Source organism: Papio anubis, chromosome 9, assembly GCF_008728515.1.
Source record: "Papio anubis isolate 15944 chromosome 9, Panubis1.0, whole genome shotgun sequence".
NCBI classification, from domain to species: Eukaryota; Metazoa; Chordata; class Mammalia; order Primates; family Cercopithecidae; genus Papio; species Papio anubis.
Genome location: NC_044984.1, coordinates 58,519,472 through 58,544,297, shown reverse-complemented (window position 1 = coordinate 58,544,297; position 24,826 = coordinate 58,519,472). Strand labels below are relative to the sequence as shown.

The 24,826-nt window shown below is 42.0% G+C and overlaps 1 protein-coding gene across 2 annotated transcripts in view; it reads right to left on the bottom strand.

The window, feature by feature from the left end:
• SRGAP1 (SLIT-ROBO Rho GTPase activating protein 1) overlaps positions 1-24,826 on the bottom strand; it is a 318,550-nt gene that overhangs the window by 8,525 nt on the left and 285,199 nt on the right. For both annotated transcript variants that reach the window (XM_003906716.5, XM_017945988.3), the window contains exons 18-21: positions 21,470-21,549; positions 11,306-11,486; positions 9,746-9,880; positions 9,269-9,608 (exon numbers count right to left, since the gene is read on the bottom strand). In XM_003906716.5, the coding sequence (XP_003906765.4) occupies positions 9,269-9,608; positions 9,746-9,880; positions 11,306-11,486; positions 21,470-21,549 (736 nt within the window). The remainder of the gene's footprint in view (positions 1-9,268; positions 9,609-9,745; positions 9,881-11,305; positions 11,487-21,469; positions 21,550-24,826) is intronic.

The following is a 24,826-nucleotide window of genomic DNA, read 5'->3' as shown; positions in this document are numbered from 1 at the left end:
TACTTGTCCCCATGGGAAAATCTGAAGGCTAAAGATGGAAAGATAAAAAGCAAATCTGGAAGCTGTTTTATGAGGGTGACATCACTTTTCTAGTTATTACTTTCATATGTGATTTCCGTTTGTGGCTAAACATGGATTTGTTTTTTTTTTTAACAAGTATTTACCTCAGAGACATGTGCGGAGCCTAGTTATCTGTTGAGTTTTTGCTTTTACAATTTACATTTCTTTTTTTTTGAGATGGAGTCTCACTCTGTCACCTAGGCTGAAATGCAATACTGCGATCTCACCTCACTGCAACCTCCGCCTCCTGGGTTCAAGCGATTCTCGTGCCTCAGCCACCCGAGTAACTCGGATTACAGGTGCCTGCCACCATACCCAGCTAATTTTTTGTATTTTTTGTAGAGACGGGGTGTCACTATGTTGGCCAGGCTGGTCTCAAACTCCTGACCTCAAGTGATCCATGCGCCTCAGCCTCCCAAAGTGGTGGGATTACAGGCATGAGCCACTGTGCCTGGCCTGTTTTTATAATTTACAATTAAAAAAAATTTCCTGATTCTAGAAGTCAAAGGGTTAAACAGACGTTATATGCCTTCCTACCTCCAAGCACCTAAATCCCTGTCTCTCTAACCCAAATTATGTTTCACCTGCTTATTATAAGCAGTGATGTTATAAGTGTCTCAAATCATTACATTCAGCTATAGTAAAATATTGCTGGTTGCAAATATGCCTCAAAGGGCTTTGCACAGCACTTTAAACAGAAAAAAATAAAACAGTCAAAGCCTTTTTGGTTTTTGCTGAGAAGCTGCTGTACATTTAAAATTGCTTTAATTTTTAAAAAACACATTAAACTTCTCACAATCTAATTTGCTATCCCAAATTCTTTTTAGTTAGAACACTGAAAATAGCTTGGACATTTGTCATATTGGGGCCGGATTCCTTGGGTGCTTTTTATTAAAAATAACCCACCTTTAATACTTTTCCATGTTTCATTCATTTCTCATTCACTCTTTTTTGAAATCTACTTAGTTTTTAAACTTCAGTGATAGCTGGAAGCTGCTTTAGATTATTTGAATGGTAAACCCTGAATCTATTCACCTCTTTTCTCACTGACTATAAACATACATATATTTGGAGACAGGGTCTTGGTCTGTCACCCTGGCTGGAGTGCAGTAGGGCAATCATAACTTATTGCAGCCTCCAACTCCTGGGCTCAAGCAATCCTCTTGCCTCAGCTTCCAAAGTACCTGGGACTGCAGACACGCACCACCACTCTTAGTGTGATGGTTAATACCTAGTGTCAACTTGACTGGATTGAAGGATGCAAAGGTGTATCTGTGAGGGTGTTGCCAAAGGAGATTAACATTTGAGTCAGTGGGTTGGGGAAGGCAGACCTACCCCTAATCTGGATGGGCACCATCTAATCAGCTGCCAGTGAATATAAAGCAGGCAGAAGAACGTGAAAAGGTTAGACTGGCCTAGCCTCTCAGCCTACATCTTTCTCCCATGCTGGATGGTTCCTTCTCTCAAACATCAGACTCCAAGTTCTTCAGTTTTGGAACTTGGACCGATTCTCTTTGCTCCTCAGCCTGCAGACGGCTTATTGTGGGACCTTGTGATTGTGTGAGTGAACACTGAATAAACTCACCTTTCTATGTATATGTATTCCATTAATTCTGTACCTCCAGAGAACCCTGACTAATACAGATTTTGGTATCAGGAATGGTTCTAGAGGAACAGAATATTAAGGATGGAGTTCTTTCATTGGTTTTGGGGCTTCTGCTTTATATGATTAGACCCCAAAATACTAAGGACTCTACTTCTAATAGGATGAAGAACACTGATAGTCCTTGGTGTGAATTGTTTAGAGAGTTATGCAAAATACATGCATTTGACACTCCTGATTCATCGCTCATAAGAGGCAAGGAGTTTAGTAACTCCATACGTAATACATTTGTATGGAGTATTGTGTAGAGAACCAAGGAACATAATGAAGCTCGTTGGTTGTTCCTAAGTTCAGTGGACAAAGTAATGAAAAACAATGAAGAACTCAAGGATTCTATCTCCTGGCTTCAGAAGCAGATATTGAGCCTCAAATCTGCTAAGACTGCCCTGAGTGAGAGTCTTATCTCCTGCAGAGAAAGAGCTGAAATTGTGGAAAACCAGACACAAGCTCTTATCATTAGAGTGGCTGACCTGCAATGAAAGGTGCATGCACACCCTTGCTAGGTGTCTACTGTTAAAGCGAGGGCATTGATTGGAAAAGAGTGGGACCCTACAACTTGGAATGGGGATGTGTGGGAGGACCCTGATGAAGCTGCGGACACTGAGCTTGTAAACTCTGATGAACCTTTTTTGCCAGAAGAAACAGCTTCCCTATCCCCAGTAGTGGCAACATCCCCTCCCTGACCCATGCTGCCATCAGCCTTTCCACCTTTGTCTGAGGACATAAACCCTGCGCTGCCTGAGGCAATGGTGATGGCCTCCTGTGAGGCAGTTGCCAGGCAAGATAATGTTGACTCTCCTCAGGAGCCACCCCCAACACCTGTTTGCTTCTAGACCTACAACTAGACTAATGTCCTGGTGGGCCCTTGGAGGTGAGGTTGAGAGTGTGACCCATGAAGAGGTGCACTATGCTAGAAAAGAACTCCTTGAGTTTTCTAATTTATATAAATATAAATCTGGAGAACAGGCATGGGAATGGATATTAAGGGTGTGGGATAATGGTAGATGGAACATAGAGTCAGATCAGGCTGAATTTATTAATTTGGGCCCACTAAGTAGGAGCTCTGCATTTAATGTTGCAGCTCGGGGAGTTAAAAAAGGTTCTATTAGTTTATTTGCTTGGTTAACTGAAATGTGGATTGAAAGATGTCCCACTGTGAGTGAGCTGGAAATGCCTGATCTCCCTTGGTTAATATAGAGGAAGGGATCCAAGGGCTTAGGGAGATTGGGATGGTGGAGTGGAATAGTCATTTTAGACCTACTCATCCCAGCTGGGAAAGCCCTTGACCAATGCCTTGCAAAACAGATTTGTGAGGGCAGCACTTGCATTTTTTTTTTTGAGACGGAGTCTGGCTCTTTCGCCCAGGCTGGAGTGCAGTGGCGCGATCTCGGCTCACTGCAAGCTCTGCCTCCTGGGTTCACACCATTCTCCTGCCTCAGTCTCCCGAGTAGCTGGGATTACAGGCACCCACCACCATGCCTGGCTAATTTTTTATATTTTTAGTAGAGATGGGGTTTCACCATGTTAGCCAGGATGATCTCGATCTCCTGACTTTGTGATCCACCTGCCTCGGCCTCCCAAAGTGCTGGGATTACAGGCGTGAGCCACCGTGCCTGGCCAGCACTTGCATCTTTGAAGAGCCCTGTAATTGCTGTTCTCTGTATGTCAGATCTAATGGTGGGAACTGCAGTCACTCAACTACAAAATTTAAATACAATGGACATAATAGGATCCCGAGGTGGCAGAAGCCAAGTGGTGACACTCAACTGTCAAAGACAAGGTGGGCGTAGCTACTGTAATGGACAGCAGAGGCAAAGCGGCAAGCAGAATAGTCTGACTCATGCAGAGCTCTGGCATTGGCTAATTAATCATGGTGTTCCTAGAAGTGAAATTGATAGGAAGCCTACTGCATTCCTACTTAATTTATACAAGCAGAAAACTTCTAGGTCAGATGGACAAGAGACTAATTTGAATTATAAAAACAGAATCACGGCCCCTCAATCAATTTCCAGACTTGACCCAGTTTACAGACCCAGAACCTCTTGAACAAAGGGGAGGCCGAGTCCCCTTGAGGAAGGACCCCGCTATATTACTGACAATTTATGCAGTGAATCTTTATCCCATACTTCCCCAAGGGGACCTCCAGCCTTTTACCAGGGTAACTGTGTAGTGGGGAAAGGGAAATGATCAGACATTTTGGGAACTAATGGACACTGGCTCTGAGCTGACATTGATTCCGGGGGACCACAAACATCATTGTGGTGCTCTAGTTAAAGTAGTGGCTTGTGGAGGTCAGGTAATTAATGGAGTTTTAGCTCAGGTCTGACTTACAGTGAGTCTAGTGGGTCCCCAGACTTCTCCTGTGGTCATTTCCCCAGTGCCAGAATGCATAATTGGCATAGACATACTTAGCAGCTGGCAGAACCCCCCACATTGGCTCCTGGACTGGTAGGGTGGGGGCTACTATGTGGGAAAGGCCAAATGGAAGCCATTAGAGCAGCCTTTACCTAGAAAAATAGTAAATTAAAAACAATATTGCATCCCTGGAGGGATCATGGAGATTAGTGCCACCATCAAGGACTTGAAAGATGCAGGGGTGGTGATTCCCACCACATCCTTGTTCAACTCTCCCATTTGGCCTGTGCAGAAGACAGATGGATCTTGGAGAATGACAGTGGATTACTGTAAGCTTAACCAAGTGGTGACTTCAAGTGCAGCTGCTAAACCAGATGAAGTTTCATTGCTTGAGCAAATAAACACATCTCCTGGTACCTGGTATGGTGCCACTGACTCGGAAAATGCCTTTTTCTCCATTCTTGTCCATAAGGCCCACCAGAAGCAATTTGCCTTCAGCTGGCAAGGCCAGCAGTATACCTTTACTGTCCTACCTCGGGGCATATCAACTCTCTGGCTTTGTGTCATAATCTTACTTGGAGAGACCTTGATTGCTTTTTGCTTCTGCAAGATATCACGCTGGTCCATTACATTGAAGACATTATGCTGATTGGATCCAGTGAGCAAGAAGTAGCAAACACATTGGACTTATTGGTGAGACATCTGTGTGCTAGAGGATAGGTAAAAAATCCGACTAAAATTCAGGGACCTTCTACCTCAGTAAAATTTCTAGGGGTCCAGTGGTGTGGGGCCTATCAAGATATTCCTTGTAAGGTGAAGGATAAGTTGCTGCGTTTGGCCCCTCCTGCAACCAAGAAAGAGGCACAACGCCTAGTGGGCTCATTTTGGAGGCAACACGTTCCTCTTTTGGGTGTGTTACTCTGGCCCATTTATTGAGTCTCTGACCCATTTATTGAGTCACTCAAAAGGCTGCCAGTTTTGAGTGGAGTCCAGAACAGGAGAAGGCTCTGCAACAGGTCCAGGCTACTGTGCAAGCTGCTCTGTCACTTGGGCCATAGGACCCAGCAGATCCAATGGTACTTGAGGTGTCAGTGGCAGATAGGGATGCTGTTTAGAGCCTTTGGCAGACCCCCATAGGTGAATCACAGCAGAGGCCTCTAGGATTTTGGAGCAATGCCCTGCCTTCTTCTGCAGAGAATTACTCTCCTTTTCTTTATGAGATGGAGTCTCTCTCTGTCACCCAGGCTGGAGTACAGTGGCGTGATCTCAGCTCACTGCAACCTCCACCTCCCTGGTTCAAGTGATTCTTCTGCCTCAACCTCCCGAGTAGCTGGGACTATACGTGCGTGCCACCACACATGGCTAATTTTTGCATTTTTAGTAGAGATGGGGTTTCACCATATTGGTCAGGTTGGTCTTGAACTCCTGACCTCGTGATCCACTTGCCTTGGCTTCCCAAAGTGCAGGGATTACAGGCATGAACTACCGCTCCTGGCCAACTACTCTCCTTTTGAGAGACAGCTCTTGGCCTGTTACTGGGCTTTGGTGAAAACTGAACATTTGACTATGGGTCATCAAGTCACCATGCAACCTGAACTGCCTATCATGAACTGGGTGCTTTCTGACACATCGAGCCATAAAGCGGGTCGTGCACAGCAGCATTCCATCATCAAATGGAAGTGGTATATATGTGATTGGGCTCAAGCAGCTCCTGAAGGCATAAGTTACCTGAGGAAGTGGCTCAAATGCCCAGGGTCTCTACTCTTTCCCACAGCCTGTACTGATGGCCTCAGGGGGAGTTCCCTCTGATCAGCTGACAGAGGAAGAGAAGACTAGGGCCTGGTTCACAGGTGATTCTGCATGATACGCAGGCACCACCCAAAAGTGGACAGCTGCAGCACTACAGCCCCTTTCTAGGACATCCCTGAAGGACAGTGGTGAAGGGAATCTTTCCCAGTGGGCAGAATTTCAAGCAGTGCACCTGGCTGTGCACTCTGCATGGAAAGAGGAATGGCCAGATGTGTGATAATATGCTGATTCATGGACTGTAGCCATGGTTTGGTTGGATGGTCAGGGACTTAGAAGAAGTATGATTGGAAAATTGGTGATGAAGAAATTTGTGGAAGAGGTATGTGGATGAACCTTTCTGAGTGGTCAAACTGTGAAGATATTTGTATCCCATGTGAGTGGTCACCAATGGGTGACCTCAGCAGAGGAGGATTTTGATAATCAAGAGGACAGGATGACCCATTCTATTGACACCACTCAGCCTCTTTCCCTAGCCACCCCGTCATCACTCAATGGGCCCATGAACAAAGTGGCCATAGTGCAGAGATGGAGGTTATGCATGGACTCAGCAACATGGACTTCCACTCACCAAGGCTGACCTGGCTATGGCCACTGCTTAGTGCCCAATTTGCCAGCAGCAGAAGCCAACACAGCCCTCGATATGGCACCATTCCTCAGCGTGATCAACCAGCTACCTGGTGGCAGGTTGATTATACTGACCTCTTCCATCATGAAAAAGGTTTGTCCTCACTGGAAGAGAAAGTTACTCCAGATATGGGTTTGTCTATCTTGCATGCAGTGCTTCTGCCAAGACTACCATCTGTGGACTCACGGAATGCCTTACCCACTGTCATGGTATTCCACACAGCATTGCCTCTGACCAAGGCACTTACTTTACGGCTAAAGAAGAGTGGCAGTGGGCTCATGCTTATGGAATTCACGGGTCTTACCATGTTTCCTATCATCCTGAAGCAGCTGGATTGATAGAATGGTGGAAAGGCCTTTTGAAGTCACAATTACAATGCCAACGAGGTGACTATACTTTGCAGGGCTGGGGCAAAGCTCCCCAGAAGGCTGTGTATGCTCTGAATCAGTGTCCAATATATGGTGCTGTTTCTTCCATAGCCAGGATTCACGGGTCCAGGAATCAAGGGGTGGAAGTGGAAGTGGCACCATGCATCATCATCTCTAGTGACCCAGTAGCAACATTTTTACTTCCTATTCCCACGACATTATGTTCTGCTGGCTTAGAGGTCTTAGTTCTATAGGGAGGAAAGTGCCACCAGGAGACACAGCGACGATCCCATTAAGTTAAGTTTGCCACCTGGACACTTTGGGCTCCTCCTACCTTTAAGGCAACAGACTAAGAAAGGAGTTACAGTGTTGGCTTGGGTGACTGACTTGGACTATCAAGATGAAATCAGTCTACTACTCCACAATGGAGGTAAAAAAGAGTGTGCATGGAATACAGGAGCTCCATTAGGGCGTCTCTTAGTAGTACCATGCTCTGTGATTAAGGTCAACGGGAAACTACAACAGCCCAATCCAGGCAGGACTACAAATGGTCCAGACCCTTCAGGAATGAAGGTTTGGGTCACTCCGCCAGGAGAACAACAACAACAACAAAAACACGACCTGCTGGGGTGCTTGCTGCAGGCAAAGGGAATACAGAATGGGTAGTAGAAGGTAGTCATCAATACCAGCTATGACCACGTGGAAACAGGGACTGTAATTGTCATGTGTATTTCCTCCTTCTTTCGTTAAAAACATGTTTGTGCATGTATACACTTGTACTAGGAAAATATCTTCATTTTATTTCCTTTTTCCTTTAGCATGTGACATAAGATTATATTGACTTCCTATCAGCATTTAAGTATTGTTAACTTTATGTAATAGCATTTGGGCTGGGGATTGGTGCATTTGCGGTTATAGGAAAGGACAAGTGTATTATGTTAGGCGTAATTATGAACTTATTATTGTTTTTATTTGAAGATTATGTATGATCTCAGGAGATGTTTATGGGTTCAAGTTGACAATGGGTAGACTTGGGATGGTTAATATTAAGTGTCAACTTGATTGGATTGAAGGATGCAAAGTGTTACTCCTGGTGTGTCTGTGAGGGGGTTGCCAGAGGAAATTAACACTTGAGTCAGTGGGCTGGGAAAGGCAGATCCACCCTTAATCTGGATGGGCACCATCTAATCAGCTGCCAGTGAATATAAAGCAGGCAGAAAAACATGGAAAGGTTAGACCGGCCTAGCCTCCCAGCCCACATCTTCCTCCCATGCAGGATGCTTCCTGCCTCGAACGTCGGACTCCACGTTCTTCAGTTTTGGAACTTGGACTGGCTCTCCTTGCTCCTCAGCCTGCAGATGGTCTGTTGTGGGACTCTGTGATCGTGTGAGTTAATACTTAATAAACTTCCCTTTATATGTATATATATTCCATTAGTTCTGTCCCTCTGGAGAACCCTGACGAATACACCTAGCCAATTAAAAAAAGGTTTTTTTGTAGACATGGGGTTGTGCTATATTGACCAGGCCTGTCTCAAACTCCTGACCTCAAGCAATCTTCTTGCCTCAGCCTCCTAAAGTGTTGGGATTACAGGTGTAAGCCACCCACCAGGTCTGCAAACATACTTTCTCATGGCCTATGCTGTGAAAAGAGCCAGAACCAGAGGGCAAAATGGTAGAATGATGGGCAAATTCATTAGTATTGTTTCCCTTTTACTTGGTCAATTTTAATCACTAGAAGAAAACTACAGAACCCTTCTCTGCAGTCACTGTTGGGAAGCAAAGACCTGGATGAGGTCAGGAGGTACAAAAGATCCAGACTTGTTCTTCAAATGTCTATCTATTATTGATCACATTATTTATTAGGGCTCATCTTTTCTAAGTTGAAAGTACCATCTTTATCATATACAGTAGGAGTTTGTACTATCTGTGGCTTCGGGCATCCACTGGGGGTCTTGAAACATATGCCCTGCAGATAAGGAGGGACTACTGTTTTAAGATATTTCTGTTTCTGGGCTCTCCATTCTGTTTTATCCATCTGTCTGTTTTACTAGCTTTAGAATGCATTTAGGATCTGGGAGGGCCACTGCTTCCCCATTCTTCTTTTTCAAAGTTTTTCTGGCTATTCACAATGATAGGTTTGAATGTCCTGGGTCTTACGTTTCTGTCATGTTTCTGTTTAAATCACTGTGAACCTTTGGGCCCTTCCAGTAACAAATTGTTCAAAAAAGACTCACACTCAGGGCCTAAGTTAAAGAATGAGCTGCTTTTGTTTCTGTTTTCTTTAGTTGATTCTATACAGAAATATAGCTACATAAAGTAAATCCTTCACACCTCCTACATCACACTTAAGTATTTAAAATGCAATACATAATTAAAAGCATTGTACCTGAGCAATTGTCTCTGGGTCCAGTGGCTTGTGGTCATTGAAGCCTGTGTATTGCCCTGATGATGTGGACCTTCTAATGGGAGGGCTGTCAATCTTCTTGAGGGAGTCGTGCCGGCTGATGTTGGTCAGGCTGCCATGGCCAGGCCTGCGCCTCCGCTCAGGACTGTCATTGTTGAGGCCACGGTTCTGCAGCAGGCCCCGGGGGTGACTGGCGAGGCTGGGGGACCCCAGGTCAACTGAGGAGTTGGAAAGGGCATGTGGAGGGTGGAGTGGGCAATGGCCATCACTGGTCCTGCCAGGACGCCTTACTGGAGGGGGTGGCTCTCCTCTTTTTCTTTGCCTAGACATTCACAGAAACAGGGAGAAAACAGAAGAGCTTATCACACTGGGCAGTACTGCAAGGCTGAGGGTGCAGTGGCTCCTTATGGCCCCGGAAGGAGTGGAGGCTTAGGGGCCTGATTCCCAGGCTCTACCTACCTGGCTAAATAGCCGTCAGGATGACGATCTGTCGGAGAGTTCATGTCCTTGGATGAGGACTTGTCTTCTGTGACTGGCCCACTGCTGGCCTCACTGTCGGCTTTTTGGCTCAGAGTGTCTGAAAATGTATCATCCCTGAAACAGTAAGATGAGTGGAGACAAAATTTACTAGATTTACAAATTTTACAAAATTTGCTAGATGAGTGGAGACAAAAATTTACGTGATAGCATTTATGGATGAAACAGCATTATGTATGAAAGACCTTCTTTTATTAGAATAACTTTTTTCATTATGAAAGCAGTATAATTTCATTACAGGTAAAACAGCAATTTCAGTTATACAAAAAAGAGTGAAATAATCACCCATAATATAACATCCAGAGACAACTACTGTGAGAATTTTAAGAAATATCCTCCTCCATCTTCTATTCTACGCCTGGGATACATATCTGTGAGTGTGCACATACATATGTATGGCATTTATACTACAGTCACGTGTTGCTTAACAGCGAGGATACATTCTGAGAAATGTGTTGTCAAGCAGTCTCATCATTGTGGGAACATCACAGAGTGCACTTACACAAACCTAGATGGTACAGCCTATTGCACACCTAGGCTATATGGTGGAGCCTACTGCTCCTAGGCTACAAACCTGCACAGCATGTTACTGTACTGAATGCTACAGGCAGTTATAATACAATGGTGTAAACAAGTACTTGTGTATCTAAACATATCTAAACATAGAAAAGGTACAGTAAAAATAGGATATTAAATCCTATGGGACCACTGTCATATATGTGGTCCACTGATGCTCAAAATGTCATTGTGTGGTACATGACTGTACAGATATTTATGCAAATTTATTTTATATATGAATATATTTATATGTAGATATTTCAGATATATACGACTATATGTATATACACGCATTTCTTGGCTTCTGAGATACACATTTTAAGATTTCTGAAATCAGGCTGAATCATTCAGTCACTGTATACCTTTTGTGTCCTATATTTATTTTTTCCATAAAAAGCTACAATTTTGGACTACACATTATTTTGCAACCCGTTTCTTTCACTTAATATGTTATGACTATCTTCCCATATATTTAAATACTTTTGAAATTAGAGCTTTCTCCTCAGCAAAAAACAAAACAAAACAAAAAACAGCATTGCAATGATTCCCTCTGACTTTAGGTCAGTGTCCTTCCTCTGGGGAATCTGGAATTGAAACGGTAAACAGACATCAAGAGAAGAGCACTGCTGTTTTTGGAATTACCAATGTCACTTCAGCTCTTAATGCCATTCTCTGCATAGGTTATTTTTCTAAGAATCTGAAAGCTTCAGAAGATGTCTCCCCCGAGTTGTTGCTCCAGACCTCCTGGGCCCTGACTTACTGTTAGCAAAGAGCCACTGGCAAGGTGAGGAACTGTGCCTAGCTCTGAAGTTTTATCTCTGTAATCCCTTCTGCTCCTTTCTCACAAGACCAAGGTCAGTTTAAGAACAATGGCTGGAGTCCTCTATTGGGAGCACTCAGGCAATCAAAGTTGAGACTACTCACATATCCTGCACCACTATATACTGGTGAGGCACCAGCCCGTCAATCCCGTTGTGCCTGCCTTCCCACCAGTCCTCAGATGCGCGGTGATACAGCAGCAGGGAGGCACCCTTCTTGAAGGATAGTTCTCTGGCGGACCGCCCAACATAGTCAAACTTGGCTATTGCTTCTATTGGCTCACATTCTACAACGAACACACCAGAAAACAGTGAGAAACAGGGTTGTTAGGAAGGCATGGTATCCTATCTGTGAGGGCTACATGAGGCTGGAAAATAATCAAGACCATTTTAATATCTAGACTGAACAGAGTCATCAACACATCATCAAGGCAGGAGAAAATAGAGGCTGTTTAAAAAGATGCAGAAAAACATTATCTTGCTGTCATCGGTTTTTCAGGCAAAGAAAAACTGAACATTGGATCTTCATTTCCACAGCTCTTACCAGAGATATAATGACAGTCAAATAAAAAATACTTTAAACTTTGCAATAAGATATATAAAATCTCTCCTTGAGTTGTAATATCCTCCACAATTGCTTCAATATGATTTTGACACTGATGGATGACACTGATGGAATTTCCTTGTAACACGTTAATACCATTTACAACATGGAAAAAAAATCGCCATCTCAGAACATTAGGAAGTTTATGCTTTACTGGCTTATTTAAGAAAAAAAATCAAGTAAAATCACAATAAATAGCATGTGAATACATTCAATTTCCCCATGTGTTCTCTGGCACTATCAGATCTTCATACTAACACTGACGGTAATCCCAATTTTTTTTTTCTCTAGTATCAGTAACAAATTTTGGATCTTAACCATGAAACAAATATACCTTAAACTGCCCTCTATCCAAATGAAAAAAACAGATTCAAAATTTTTATTTTTCTTGAGATCAAAAGGTATTCAAGGGAATGATGGTGAGTGAAAAAAAGCCAATCTCAAAAGATTGCATACCATACAATCCCATTTATACAGCATTCTTCAAATGACGTAATTATAGAGACGGAGAATATATTAGTGGTTGCCAGAGGTTGGGGATGGGAAGGCGATGGAGGGAAGTGGCCGTGACTATAAAGGGTAGCACGAGGGTTCCTTGTAATGGAGCCATTTGTTATTGTGACTATCGGTTGTGGTCACACAAAGCTATACATGTGATAAAACTGTACAGATTTAAGTAAACACACACACAAAGGAGTGCATGTAAAACTGGTGAAGCATTTATATAGTGAATGTTTTGTATCATTGTCAATTTCCTGCTTGTGAAATGACATTACAGTTTTGTAAGATATCACCATTGACAGAACCTGGCAGAAGGTATACGAGATCTCTCTGTATTGTTTTTTTTACAACAGCTTGTGACTCTACAATGATTTCAAAATAATAAGTTAGAAAAAAAAAGATATCAACTGCTAGGCTTAGAATTAGAATTCAGCTCTGATCTAATTCTGACCACAAATATTGAAGGCAAACAGGAGGACAAACTCAGTAACCAAAGAGGTGTTTCTTTGTGATTTATCTTAGCAAGAAGCTCCTCAATTCGAGGCCTTATGATCCCCGTCTTTTGCTCCCGTCTCCCACAAATACCTCATCCTTAGCCCTGTAATCAACAAAGGTGAGTAAACTTCTCTTCAATAATAAACAGGACGAAAAGGGGCCAAGGCAAGGGTCATATGCTTATAGGAATATGCGTATGCAATGAACAATACATCATTTGCTAAAAACTGAGCATGTTTTCATTTCCAAATACTCTAGAATATGTGTACACAGAAGACATTAAAACCTGCCTATCTCAAAAATTCCCCAGGAAGTTGTCTTCTATTTCCCTTTGGTAGCAAACCTTCCCATTTAAGAGTTTATTCTTCCAAAAGTTTACTGCAATAGCTGTTGTACTTGTAATCATTGCATAAGAAATTCTTGGACAGACAGCTGGGCTTCTTTCTCATTTGATAAATTCAAAATTCTCTGGGACATAGAAGGCAAAAGCATTAAAAACCAACAATATTGAAAAGCTTAGGCTTCACCTTATTATATAAAGGCCCTCGCCAAATTTCAGCGAAACATTTTAAATAAAGATAAAAATGCCCCTTCTTTTTGCTTTGGATTATTTTTTTTTTCTTTTAGATAGTGACAGGGTCTTGCTACATTGCCAAGGCTGATCTCAAACTCCTGGGCAACATAGCAATCTTCCAGTCATGGCCTCCCAAAGTGCTGGGATTATAGGTGCCCGGCCTCTAGTGGATAATGTTTGAGGTGAATAATATTTTGTATCGTAGAACCATAACACTGTAATCTGCACAGCAGACTTCCCAACAAAGTAGCCGTAAGGATAATGTTTAAAACAACAGGTTACATCTTTTAGTGGCTGGGCGCCATGGCTCTTGCCCGTAATCCCAGCACTTTGGGAGGCCGAGGCAGGAGGATCACTGGGTTGCCCAGGAGTTCGAGACCAGTCTGGGCAACAGAGTGAGACCTCATTTCTATAAAAATAAATAAATAAATAAATCCTTTAGCAATTGAATAAAACTTTTAGATTGTATGTTAACACTCTGGTATTCCCCCAAATTATATTTTACTAAAACAATATAAATAGCAGCTTTATTAAACATCTACGTGTCTGCTTCATAGAGGAGGGACTATAACTTTACATTTAAAGGGGATGATCTCATTATAGTTCAAAACTTGAAGAATAAATCCTGGTTGACTTGAGATGACAGATACCCAAATATGTCCCCCAGTTATTCCTATGAAAAAGAAAGAAACATCCCATGGAAGAATGAAGACATGCTAGTTTTTGGTTTTTTTGAGACAGGGTCTCACTTTGTCACCCATGCCGGATATAGCAGCACACTCATTGCTCACTGTAACCCCAAGCTCCTGGGCTCAAGCGATCCTCCCACCCTAACTTCCTAAGTAGCTAGGACTACAGACGTGGCATGCTAATTTATTTACAAGAACTTCAGGACATGTAATTTGCAAATTCCTGTGTGAACACACCCACATATTTATATTTGGCTTTACTTAAAAAAATTAAAAGATACCAGCACATGATACAGTATACAGTCTACATATACTTATGTCACAGAGAAATAAAGACAGAACCATTAATGTTTTTTAATGACATTCAATCACACACTGTCAATGCTGGCCATTCAACATAGTTAAGACTATTTAACAGATATATACAAATTTTATTATAATTTCACAATCATGACCTCTTCATCTCCTCTTACTATTTTTATTTTATCTTGGCTCACCGTGACCTCAACCTCCCGGGTTCAAGCGATTCTCCTGCCTCAGCCTCCCAAGTAGCTGGGACTGCAGGCACGTGCTACCATGCCCTGATAATTTTTGTATTTTTAGTGGAGATGGGGTTTCACCAAGTTGGCCAGGATGGTCTTGATCTCTTGACTTTGTGATCCATCCGCCTCGGCCTCCCAAAGTGCTGGGATTACAGGCGTGAGTCACCGCGCCATTTTTTTGAAACAAGCATCAGGATTATCAGACTCTGCTTATTTATTCAAATGTGGTCAGGTTATAGCAGGATGACCAGATAAATCAGCAGAACGTTTTATTGGCAATCCTAGTACATCAACTAGTAATTCTCAACAATTTCATTATTTTTACTCTTTCTACTCCCGTGAGAGCCATTTCACAGTCAAGTGTCAATCAATAAGCTATTTACACACATCTTAGTCTGGTCATTGCAGAGCAAATCAATCTCAGGGCACGGTACACTATGCCTCTTTCATACAGAGTGCCTCGCAGTACTTCAAGGTCCTGCAGAGACTTCATAGAATGCTGCTACTGCTGCTATCAATAACAATAATAGTGAGAGTGCAACATGATCACTTAGTTTTCCTGCATGGGTAATATAATTTTGTGCAAAAGGGAACACAATTCAGCACAGTTGATTCCCTGACTGCCCGGTGCTGTCAAGTCTTATATTTCCATTTCTTGTAATGTTATATAAAATGTGATCACACTTTCTCTTTGGAACCTTGCTGTTGCTGACATTTTTCCTGCTAGATCTGTTACCCACTGTCCTTGTGGTTTTGTTCTGTGACAGCCTGTCTTTCAGAAACAAAAGCTACTCTCTCTAGTGATCCATGACAGAGAAAAAAATACAATATCTCAGCAATCAAAGGATAACTGATAGTCTTATTAATTTAGTTACAGGACTTTGGAGGTTGGCTGTGGGTGAGAGTATCTGTCCTTTGTAAGCAATGTTTTTCTTTCCAGAAAAATCAGGTGAACATGGTCAAAATGTTATCTAAACATAGCACTCAGTAAAGCTCTCTTATAGCCAAGAGGTAAAAGGCAGATGGCATGATGGTGAGATTCATGTTTGGGAAGAGAGACGGCTGGCTTTGTCCTGGCTTTTCTGGCCTCTGGGGAAAGCACGGAAACACCTAAGAGAAGGCAGCAGTGAAACAGAAATAAACCATGCAGAGAAACAAAGAAACCCAAAAGAAAGGATGGTGGCAGAAGTAGGACTCGGAGACTTTCAAAAGCAACATCACAGGCTGGGCACGGTGGCTCACGCCTGTAATCCCAGCATTTTGGGAGGCTGAGGCAGGAGGACTGCTTGAGGCCAGGAGTTTGAAACTACCCTGGGCACACAGGAAGGCCCTGTCTCTAAAGGAAAAGAAAAAAAAAAAGAGCAACATCACAGAAATAGAAGCTCTCACTTTAAAGGATGTCTTGTAAATTAAGTTCAGAAAATATCAACTGATTTTACTTCTAAAGACACAAAGAAGGCGGGGCATGGGGGGCTCATGCCTCTAATCCCGGCACTTTGGATCCCAGAAGGATCGTTCGAGCCCAGGAGTTTGAGAGCAGCCTGGGCAACATAGGGAAACCCTGTCTCTACAAAAAATACAAAATTAGCCAGGCATGGTGGTGCATGCCTATGGTCCCAGTTACTCAGGTGGCTGAGGTGGGAGGATCACTTGGCCCCAGGAGGTTGAGGCTGCAGTGAGCCAAGATTGTGCCACTTGATACACAATACACAAGATTGTGTACTCCAGCCTGGGCAACAGAGTGCAACCCTATCTCACAGAAAAAAAAAAAAGACACAAAGAAACTTTCTTTTTTAGCAGATTTTGGACACTAGACAACTTAATTACCCTCCTGCTAGAATCAATGAAAAATGCCGGATTTAAAAGCAAACAACCAACGTTTGTAATTGCATTAGTAAGCTATCAAGACAGGAAAGAATACTAAAGACCAAAATGCAATGAAAGTGGGAACCCAGAGAGGTAAGCAGAACATTACAACATGAGTCAGATTTTGCCTTGAGGGCACTGTTCTAGCCTGGTCACCTTAAGCTTTTAAATTTTTTTTCATAGGAGATTAAGTCCAGGGCTTGCTCCGTGTTAGGAATCTAAGCTCTTTCCCTCCTCCCCATCCTCAGAAAATTACACCCTCAGTTTCAGAATGAACTTCACTCTAGTGTTGTAGAACTTTCTACAATACTTCTAGTTCTAAAACATCTAGTTCTAGAAATCTTATCCCCTTGTAGCTTTCAATACCTCTCCATAGATAGTAACCATCTCCCCCACCCTCCACTCCCATTAAGGAAATACTCTATCTTAAACCCTTGACACAAATCATCTGAGAATCCCATCCACATTCCAGTTCTCAGGTAGGTTTGCGGTTTAAATTTGCACTACCAGGGTAGTTTGACAAACTTCAAGCCAAAAATTCAGTGTTGTCCCAGGCTGGTTGTAACCCAGGCAGAAGTATATGAAAACCCTCTCTGGAAGAATCTACCTTCCACTGAGCCTGAAGTTCCAAGAAATCTGTACAAAATTTATAAACACAGTGGAAAATAAGACTCAATGAGTGAGAGCCAACAAAACAAATTTGGGAAGACATATGAAAATTATCAGACACATATTCTGATAGAAAGCGCTGATGAATAAACGGCAAGAGACTATAAAAAATGATCAAGCAGCAGACATAAAAGCACACCAAATACAACTTGTAGAAAGAAATAATATTTAAAGGCTGGGCGCAGTGGCTCACGCCTGTAATCCCAGCACTTTGGGAGGCTGAGGCAGGGGGATCACCTGAGGTCAGGTGTCTGAGACCAGCCTGCCCAACATGGTGAAACCCCGTCTCTTTTAAAATACAAAAATTAGCTGGGCATGGTGGCACAAGCCTGTAATCTCAGCTACTTGGGAGGCTGAGGCAGGAGAATCACTTGAACCTGGGAGGCGGAGTTTGCAGTGAGCCGAGATTGTGCCACTGCACTCCAGCCTGGGCAAGAAAAGCAAAACTCCGCCTCAGGAAAAAAAAAAAAAAAAAAAAAAGAATATTTAAAAATAAAAATTCAATGGATATGCTTAAAGCAGATTAGTTACAGCTGAAGAGATAAAAAAAGAATTTGTGCGTATAGCTAAAGAAGTACTAAGAGAAAACGGACAGCTTTAAATGTTTATATTAAAAAGTAAAAAGTGTTGAAAGTGAATGCTAAGCCTTAAACTTAAGTTAGAAAATGAAAAACATCTGTACAGAGAAAGAATAAAAAGTTTATTTGGGAGACATTAAATAACTGGAAATATGTTCCTGCACTGGAATATTGAATATTGTAAAGATATCAATTCTCTCCATATTAATATATGTAGAATTAATACAAAGGCAATCAGAACTCCAGTTGGGCTTTAGAAGGTTTGTTTGTTTGTCTGAAGAACTTGAAAAACTGAGTCTAAAATTTAAGTGGAATTGCAAAGAGCCAAGAATTATTACAAAGCAGAGGTGTTGCTTTATGAACTATTAAGATTTATTAAAAGATATCAAAATTAGGACAGCGATGTAGGGATAGACACACAGACCAGTAGAAAGGAACAGAGCCCAGGAGGAAATTCACACAAAGAAGACACTTTATTTATGACAAAGATGTAGAGCTGTGGAGAAAGGACAATTAATGCTGAGATAATTGCAACAATTATGTATCCATATAAAGAAAAAGGGAATGGATCCCTACCTGATCCCATGCCCCCAAATAAATTGCTGGTGGAATAAAGACGTACGTGTGAAAGCAAAACCTTAAAGGATTTAAAAGAATATGGGGCCGGATGCAGTGGCTCATGCCTGTAATCCCATCACTTTTGGAGGCTTAGGTGCGTGGATCACTTGAGGTCAGGAGTTTGAGACCAGCCTGACCAACATGGTGAAATGCCGTCTCTACTAAAAATACAAAAATTAGCCATGCCTGTAGTCCCAGCTACTCGTGAGGCTGAGGCAGGAGAGTCACTTGAACATAGGATGTGGAGGTTGCAGTGAGCTGAGATCATGCCACTGCACTCCAGCCTGGACGACAGACAGACTCCATCTCTAAATAAATAAATAAATAAGGCACCAAAGAAGACATATAAACAGCCAACACGTATATTTTAAAATGCTGAATATCACTAATCATCAGGAGAATGCAAATCAAAGCCACAAATGAGGTTATCCCACCGTGTTAGGAAACAAATAAGACAAACAAAAGATAACAAGTGTTGGCTGGACACAACGGCTTATGCCTATAATCTCAGCACTTTGGGAGGCCAAGGCGGGTAAATGGCTTGAGCTCAGGAGTTCAAGACCAGCCTAGGGAACGTGGCAAAACCCCACCTCTACAAAAAATTAGCTGGGTGTGGTAGAATGTGCCTCTAGTCCCAGCCACTTGGGAGGCTGAGGTGGGAGGATCACTGGAGCCGGGAAGTCCAGGCTGTAGTGAGCCAAGATCATGCCACTGTACTCCAGCCTGGGTGACAGAGTGAGACCCTGTCTCAAAAACAAAAAACAAAAACAAAAAGAAAAGATAAGCATTGCCAAGGATGTGGAGAAATTGAAACCTTTGTACACTGCTGATGGGAATACAAAATGGCACGGTTGCTTTAGAAAACAGTACAGAGATTCCTCAGAAACTGAAAAATAGAACTACCATGAGACCCAACAATCCTACTTCCAGGTATTTATCCAAAAAAACTGAAATCAGGATCTTGAAGAGATATTAGCAATCCTATGTTCATTTCAGCACTATTCACAATAGCCAAGAGGTAGAAATGGCCTAAATGTCCATGGGCAGATGAATGGATAAAGAAAATATAGGTCAATACAATGGAATTCTATTCAGACTGTAAAAAGAAGGAAATCCTGACATATGTGACAGCATGGATGAACCTGGAGGACATTTTGCTAAGTGAAATAAGCCAGACACAGAAAGACAAATACTAGGTAAGTTCACTTATATGAGGTATCTAAAAGAATCCAATTCATAGAATCAAAGGGTGGAATGGTAGTTGCCAGAGGCTGGGGGAAGGGGAAAATGGGAAGTTACTAATAAGTAGGAATAAAGTTTCAGTCAAGCAAGGTGAACAAGCTCTAGAGATCTGCCATATAACACTATACCTATGGTCAACGCTAAGGTACTGCACATTTAAGTGTTCTTACCAAAATAAAATAAGAGAATATGGGAGAATTATTTATTACCTCAAGACACAGAAGGATTTCTTAAAGGAAATGCAAAGTAAAATGACCATGAAGGAAAAGATTGATAAATTTAACTACTTTAAAATTAAGATCTTCTGTTTAGCAAACGACATAATAAGCATTTGAAAAGCAAAGCTACAGAGCAGCTGCAGATATCTGCAAAGCATATACCCAATAAAGGACCTGATGTGGACCCACAAAGAACTCTCACATATCAAACAGAAAAACAACCAAATACAAAACCAAGCGAAACCAAACAAAAAGAACCCAGAAAACTCAATAGAAAAATGGGCAAAAGACTTGACAGGAATTTTACAAAAGATAAATAAACACATTATCAACCATGTCTTTTATCTTCTGACATCTGGGGCCTTGCTGACCTTGGAGGGACAGTCCCTCTAGGGTTAGTAAACAACTCACCCACAAGCCAACTTTTCAGACACCAACGTGCCCATTGGAGCCAACACCCCACCACCTTGATGATCAGGCTCTCCCACTCCAGGCCACTGCTGCTGTATTCTCAGCACCCCAGGGCCAGGTACCAGACAACCTGGGACATCCCCTAATGCCCCAGAGCCTGCTGAAATTATTCCAACTAGCCCACCCTAAAGCTGCTTACCCTGCCTCACCCATTCCTTCCCGTGGAAAGCACACCAAGGTCTTCACTCTCCCTCTGCCTCCTGGTGCTTCCCCCGGTAGCCTCCCATGGCACGGCATGTCCCCTTCTCTGGGAAACTGTAAGTAGCAACTGTCTTCATGAAAATGGTTTGACAGTATAGAGTAAAGCTGAAGACATGTTTACTCCTAGGCATACATTCTAGAGAAACTCCTGTACATTTTCGGTAGGAGACATGTTCAAAATGTTCCTAACAGTGCATAGTAGCACTGTTCTTAATAGCAACAAGTAGCAAATACCTCACATTTTCATCAAGAACGGAATAGATACATACAATGGAATATTATACAGTGGGAAAATAAACAGTCAAACAAAAGAAACTGCACAGATGAACATCAAGAACATAATACTGAATAGAAAAATCTCATGAAAAATATATACAGTATGATCCCACTTATAGAAGATTTAAGAAAATAGAAAAGGAAACAAGAAACTATTTAAAAACACGAACATAGTGGTTCTCCTGAGGGGGTAAGTAAAGCAGTCGGGTCAGGGAAGTGCAAAGGAAATAATATGTCTTTGTTCTTAAGCTTGGTGGTGGTTCCATTGGTTTTCACTGTAATGTTATTTTTTATACCTTACGCATATTTTATGAATTTTTTTATCTATTAGTTTTTGTTTGTTTGTTTTTTTGTTTGTTTTTGAGATGGGGTCTGTTCTGTTGTCCAGGCTGAAGGGCAGTGGTGTTATCCTAGTTCACTGTAGTCTAGAACTCCTGGGCTCATGCGATCCTCCCACCACACCCTCCTGAGTAGCTAGGACTACAGGTGCACATCACCATGCCCGGCTAATTTTTTGTATTTTTTTTTAATAGAGATGGGATCTCACTATGTTGCACAGGCTGGTGTTGAACTCCTGGGCTCAAGTGATCCTCCAACCTTGGCTTCCCAAAGTGCTGGGATTATTGGTGGGAGCCACTGTGCTTTGCCTCTAAAATTTTAATAGAAACAATGTTTACAATAGGGATATAAAGACAGGTTTTATAATAGCATAAGGGCAGAGCATACCATCTTCGCTTGTGTGGGGCTCTGTACCAGCATCTTGGTCCACTTCCTCCAATGTACCGTGCTCACTGTATGGGCTGTCGCTGTAGAATACAAATGGAAATTCATATGAAATTAAAATAGACAAAAATTTTTTGAGACAGGGTCTTGCACTGCTGCCTAGGCTGGAGTGCAGTGGTGTGATCTTGGCTCACTGAAACCTCTGCCTCCCAGGCTCAAGTGATCCTCCCACCTCAGCCTCCCAAGTAGCTGGGACAACAGGTGTGTGCCACCACACCTGGCTAATTTTTAAATATTTTGTAAAGATGAGGGTCTCATTATTTTGTCTGGACTGGTCTTGAACTCCTGGGCTTAAGCAATCCTCCTGCCTTGGCCTCCCAAAGAGCTAGGATTACAGGCGTGAGCCACCACGCCCAGCCTGAGATAATTTTTATGATGAGCAATTGCTACTGTAATAAAAACTATAAGACTCTATAAGGGCAAAAGAGTAACTGGATAGTCTGTCAACGGAATCCTGGTGCCTCCATTGATTATGCTGTCCTATGGGAATTATATATTAGATACACACATTCATCTTTGACTAGGTTATTTTACAACTCTATAAAGACAGAAGTTAACTTGTAGAAAATGGATAGCATTATAAGTAATTCTTATCCACAGAAATACAAATTGTTGAATTCTGGTAGAATATGATTATTGCCTTATGGATAGACCAGTTTTTACAAATTCATTTCGCTGTTCCTTTACTACATATAAATTGGTGGTTCTTTGATGTCTCCTTTGAACTGGTTGTGGCATCTTTGCCATCTTTCTTGACACATGTCCATTGCATATCTGTATGAGAATCATGATTTTATCCTCTTTTAAAACTTATCCCTTAACACTGTCACCAGCAATCCTCAAATGCATGCTGATAAATGGAATACATGGGCCACAAATATAAACCTAATATTACTGTAAAAGCCCATCTACATTTCTGATGTTGGGCGACAAGTATAACTACTACACTGCTGACTTCCTGTTTAAAATGAGCAGTACCCATAGAAAACACTATGTTTAAAAAGATGGACACCGTCAAGCATACGTTACTGGCTGCAACACTATCATAGGACTTTTACTCTGTTTGGAAAAAGTAGCGATCACAAAATGTCCTAGAATATAATACACATCAAATAATATTGACCAGACATCTACAAACTTGCTCTTTTATAAAATGAACAAGACAGCAGAGCTTAATGACATAGCCCTAATATTTAAAAATGCTAACCAGGCCAGGCACAGTGGCTCATGCCTGTAATCCCAGCACTTCGGGAGGCCAAGGTGGGCAGATCACCTGAGGTCAGGAGTTCGAGACCAGCCTGGCCAACATGGTGAAACCCTGTCTCCACTAAAAATACAAAAATTAGCTGGGCATGGTGGTGGACGCCTGTAATCCCAGCTACTTGGGAGGTGAGGCAGGATAATCACTTGAACCCGGGAGGCAGAGGTTGCAGTGAGTTGAGATTGCGCCACAGCGCTCTAGCCTGGCAGCAGAGTGAAACTTTGTCTCCAAAAAAAAAAAAAAAATGCTAACCATACCTTTGGTACTGGCCTTAAAACAAATACAATGATGAAAATAAAATCATGTGTCTTAGCAGGGTTGAGTTGCATTCATTTACCTTCCCAGAGCCAAGCTCAGTCAGTATCTTGCCCATAGTAAGTACTCAAGTAAATATTTTGAATTGAACTTCATGTGTAAAGTTGGTCAATATGCTACAGAACTGGAATCTAGTATGTTTCGCTCTTAATTTAGAAAACAGTACTTCTGGAAATAGTCCACTCAGTTTTCTTAAGGCATATGACCATACTATGATTCAAGTAAAAAAAAAACTACTTTTAGTTATTTAATTATCAGCTACTCATTCCATTTCTACTTAATCTTTGGTAAGAAAATGGGAAAGAAAGTGTTGTGAGCAGGGTCCAGAAGGAGGGATTTAGACAAACCTATTTCCAGCCTCTCTTGAATCCCAGCTGCACAGGGCAGTTTCTGAGGTGGGCAGGGAGGCTGCTGAGTGAGGAGACTCATGTGTGCTCTGGAATCTCACACACCTAACCTTGATTTACTAGTAATCATTGGAAGGCTCCTTGGCCTTTCTTAACTTACTTGGTAGAGTGGTTATGCTAAATAAAAGAGATAACATGCGCTAAGCAGCTGAGATGTAATAGGGGCTCAAGAAATGGAAGTTTCTATGCTATTTTTTAATTGATATATAACAGTTGTACATATTTTAGGGGCACATGTGATATTTTGATACCCATATACAATGTGTAATGATCAAATCTGGGTAACTGGGATATCCATCACCTCAAACATTTATTTTTTCTTCATGTTGGGAACCTTACAATTCTTCTGTTCTTAAATATATAATACATTATTGTTAACTATAATTTTCCTACTGTACTACTGAATACTAAAGCTTATTCCTTCTAAATTTTTTTAGTTTTTTGAGACAGAGTCTTGCTCTGTCACCTAGGTTGGAGTGCAGTGGCATGAACTTGGCTCACTGCAACCTCTGCCTCCCATGTTCAAGTGATTCCCCTGACTCAGCCTCTGGAGTAGCTGGGACTATAGGCATGCACCATCACGCCTGGCTAATTTTTGTATTTTTAGTAGAGACGGGGTTTCACCATGTTGGCCAGGCTGGTCTCTAACTCCTGACCTCAAGTGATCTGCCTGCCTCAGCCTCCCAAAGTGCTGGGATTATAGGCATGAGTCACTGCGCCCGGCCTTTGTTTTTTCTTTTTTAGAGACAGGGTCTTGTTTTGTTGCTCAGGCTGGAATGCAGTGGTGTGATCAGAGCTCACTGCAGCCTTAAACTCCTGGGCTCAAATGATCTTCCAGCATCAGCTTCTCAAATATCTGGGACTACAGGCACAAGCCACTGCACCCGTCTTATTCTTTCTATCTAACTGTATTTTTATAGCCCTTAACCAACTTCTCTTCATCCTTTCTATTCCCCTTCCTTTCCTAGCCTTTGGTAACCACCATTCTACTCTCTACTCTATGAGATCCACTCTTTTAGCTCCACGTATGAGTAAGAACATGTGATATTTGTCTTTCCTGCCTGGCTTATGTCACTTAACATAATGACCTTCACTGCTAGGTATACATCCAAAAGAAAGGAAATCAGTGTATTGAAGAGATATCTGCACTCCCATATTTATTGTAGCATTAGTCACAATAGCCAAGATGTGAAAACAACCTACGTGTCTATCAACGAATGAATGGATTAAAGAAATTATGGTATATCTACACAATGGAATATTATTCAGCCATAAAAAAGAATGAGATCCTCTCATTTGCAGCAACATGGATGGAAT